This window comes from Malurus melanocephalus, unplaced genomic scaffold (genome assembly GCF_030028575.1).
Source record: "Malurus melanocephalus ecotype Western Australia unplaced genomic scaffold, MMel_1.1 scaffold_959, whole genome shotgun sequence".
Taxonomy (NCBI): Eukaryota; Metazoa; Chordata; class Aves; order Passeriformes; family Maluridae; genus Malurus; species Malurus melanocephalus.
The window spans coordinates 128,500-131,860 of NW_026624191.1; the positions used below are offsets into that span (position 1 = coordinate 128,500).

A 3,361-nucleotide genomic window follows, 5' to 3' on the forward strand; every position below is an offset into this window, starting at 1 on the left:
ATTCACGGAGGAGAACTGGAAATGCTGAGCAGAGCTGTGGGATGGGAGAAAAGCTGGGAGCAGGCACAGGAAATATGGAAAATACATGAAATATGGGAAATACAGGAAATATGGGAAATACGGGAAATATGGAAAATACGGGAAATATGGAAAATACGGGAAATATGGAAAATACGGGAAATATGGAAAATACGGGAAATATGGGAAAACCACGAGTGTTTATCAGACAGGCTTTCGGCAGGAGAGGTTGGGAAGAGCCCAGGACAGGGATTAATCCAATTATCCCGAAGTAAATCTGTGATTGGGGAATCCGCAGGGGGAAAGGAGCAGCAGGGATGCTCTGCACGCCTGCAGAGGGCACTGGATTCGGCTCCTGGCACTGCCGGGGGAGGGACGCGTCTCCTCCGTGCCCAAATCCTGGGTTGGGGTCCCTCCCGAGCGCGGTGGGTGCAGAGCAGAGCCGGGACAATTTTACAGCAAAGAGCTCTGGATTTGCCCTGAGATCTCCGAAGCAGCGGGCTCCATCACCTCCCTTGCCAGACCCATTAGCCCCAATTTGCATAATGATTCTGCTGACCTAAATCCTCCCCAAAGTTTCGGGTCTCTCTGCGTGGTTCTGTCCTTCCCGCCCCGCTCTGCTCGCGTTCTCCGCTCCAAGGCACCAGCCAGGGCTCTGCCCGCATTTTCCTCACCCCGATACCTCAGACTCGATGCTGAGGTGTGCCCAGATTTCCAGCAGCGCCCAGAAAGGGCAGGGAGGGAGGTTCTGGCACATTCGCCTCACTCCGAAGCTCTCGCAGCCTGGAAGTTGTTTCTCGGTGCGCTCTCCCGCCTGAATCACCGGCTCTTTCCACCCCCTCTTCTCCTCCTGCGTTGGGCAATGACCCATTTAGATACAAAGCACAAATAATTACCGASATCTCGGGTTTATATCTGACCGCTTCCTCCCTGCCCTCCCAGCCCGGCCCGTTCCGGATGATTCTCCCCCTCTCCCCAGGACGGTGAAATAAGGGTTTTGTGGTGCTCATCATCCCTTTGGTGAGACCCAGATACCGGGCAGGACTGGTCCGCCGGGATGTTTGGGCATCTTCATCACCCGAAATGAGTTCGCAACAGTTATCTCCKCGAGCATCGCTTCCTAGAGGAACCCGGGAGCTCCAGAGAGGGTTGGGAAGGTTGGGAATGCCGGTGGGATCGGGCAGCGGGGTGGGAACACCTCGGACGGGCACCAACCCTCGGTGCCAGGGTTACCCACCGCCGAGCCCAACCAGCCTGGCAAAACCTCGCCAAACGCCCCGATGGCGAAACTGAGGCACGGGAAAGGTCAAGTGCCTCGCCCGAGGCAAAAAGGCAGTCACGGAGCCGGGATTAACACCCCTGCCCGCCTGCCAGGCAATCCAGGGCGCGCTCGGGTCCCGGCGCTCATTAGCAGCGCTCATTAGCATCGCTCATTAGCATCGCTCGGAGAGGAGCTGGGAAAGCTCCCGGGGCCGGGGAGCAGCAGCAGCCCCTGGAGCTGGGAGAAAGAAGCCACTCCCAGRACCTGCCTCTCCGCCACGGGGAAACTATTTAGGGTGGAGGAGTTCGGGGAGGGCTCCCAGACGCTGGAGGTGTCCGGTCTGTTATCCCGCAGGTGGGGCCATCTCCAGACACATTCTTGGCTTGATCTTCCTCTTTTTTTCCTTTTTTTTTTTTTTTAATTTTTTTTTTTTTTTTTTGAAAAATCCAAATGATCCAGAGATGAGCCAAGCCAGGCCTCGCTATGTCATCGAACGTCCTGCCTACTCTGTCAGCCTCTTTGATGAGGAGTTTGAGAAGAAAACCAGAACTTACCCCGTCGGGGAGAAACTGAGGAACCTTTTCAGGTAACGGAGAATGGAAACCAGATTTAACCTGGAATAATTCAGAACCTGGGGATGTAGGTCTCATTTTTATCCTGGGAAACTATGGCCTTCTTCAGGGGTTTGATGGATGGAAGAAATGGGAGAAATGCAAATTGTGCTGAAGAAAATGAAATTGGTGGCTCTTCTCTCTGCTGGCAGATCAGCTGAACAGTTTGCACTGAGTGCATTTGGGGTCCTTTTTTCCAAAGTTTGTTTTTTTTTAATAATGGAAAAACTACGATTGGTGATGTAAGGATGGGAGCATTATATTTTTTTAAGCTTTTCAGCTGGGATTTCCTTTTATCAGCTTTCTGATTAAAACCAATAGTGCCCTAAAGAAATATTTCCAAGAAAGCTATCAACAYGGTGATTAACCTTTGTTTGCATAATTATAAACCTGTCACCATTCCTCAGAAGAAGGAAAGCAATAATACAGGAGAGAGAGGGCTCTGAAYTGAGTGAGGGACAAGGGTTGAGACATTCCTCGGAAGATCCTTCCTTCCTCCCAGCTCATTTCCTTCCTCCCCTCTTTGCCGATTTGCTTTTATTTTATTATTTAATTAGCTTTTATTTTATTATTTCCTCTCCAGATGTTCAGCTGCCAGGTTCAAGCTCTGCCTCCTGCGCCTGTTCCCGATCCTGGCGTGGCTCCCCAAGTACAAAGTCAAGGAGTTCCTTGTCCCCGATGTCCTCGGCGGGCTCAGCGCGGGGACAATCCAGGTGCCACAAGGTGAGTGGCATCACTTGCCCCGTCCCCAAAAGGGAAAAACGTTTTTCCAGGTCCAGTGAAGCTCTGCTGCCCGGTTTGGAGGGGTTTTGTGGTTTTCCTGATGATCCCAAGCTCYGTCTCCCATATTTCCCTGCCTGTTTTCCCTGTGTTTTCCAGGCATGGCTTTTGCCCTCCTGGCCAATTTGCCTCCTGTCAACGGGCTCTACTCRTCCTTCTTCCCGCTGGTCCCCTACCTGTTCCTGGGGGGGATCCACCAGATGGTTCCAGGTGAGGAATTACCCACACAGARCYRTYAAACACTGKCTGGGAACGCTCTGTGCCCCAAAAMCGGGTGTTTGCTTTGTGGGATCCCCAATTTTGGCTGTGCCCAATGCCCCTCTGCCACCTCCCATTGTGGGGTTGAGCTGAGTGCCTCATGCACTGCCCCACCTGCCCAGGAGCCCTCCAGGATGGAACCTGGAGAGAGTTTCTTACCTCCCCTCTCCGCTCCGCAGGGACTTTTGCCGTGGTCAGCATCATCGTYGGCAACATCTGCAATGAGCTGGCTCCGGAGTCGGATTTCCAGTACTTCAACCACACCACCAACGAGACCAGCRTCAACACCACGGCCCTGGAGGCGGCCAGGCTGGAGATTTCAGCCACCCTGGCCTGYCTGACTGCCATCATCCAGGTAAAGGGCTCTGCTGTGTCCCCTGAGCCACACGGAGCTGGCCGAGCTCTTCCTGGAGCAGTGTTGCTGGTGGCTGAT

The 3,361-nt window shown here is 53.3% G+C and overlaps 1 protein-coding gene across 1 annotated transcript in view; it reads left to right on the top strand.

Annotated features, from left to right (window-relative positions):
• Nucleotides 1-1,325: 1,325 nt before the first annotated feature.
• The window catches only part of SLC26A9 (solute carrier family 26 member 9), a gene marked incomplete at its 3' end in the record, with an annotated part of 4,692 nt that continues 2,656 nt past the window's right edge, over nt 1,326-3,361 (top strand). Inside the window, exons 1-5 of the mRNA XM_057386380.1 lie at nt 1,326-1,633; nt 1,739-1,865; nt 2,474-2,613; nt 2,770-2,880; nt 3,108-3,283. Of these exons, the coding sequence (XP_057242363.1) occupies nt 1,741-1,865; nt 2,474-2,613; nt 2,770-2,880; nt 3,108-3,283 (552 nt within the window). The remainder of the gene's footprint in view (nt 1,634-1,738; nt 1,866-2,473; nt 2,614-2,769; nt 2,881-3,107; nt 3,284-3,361) is intronic.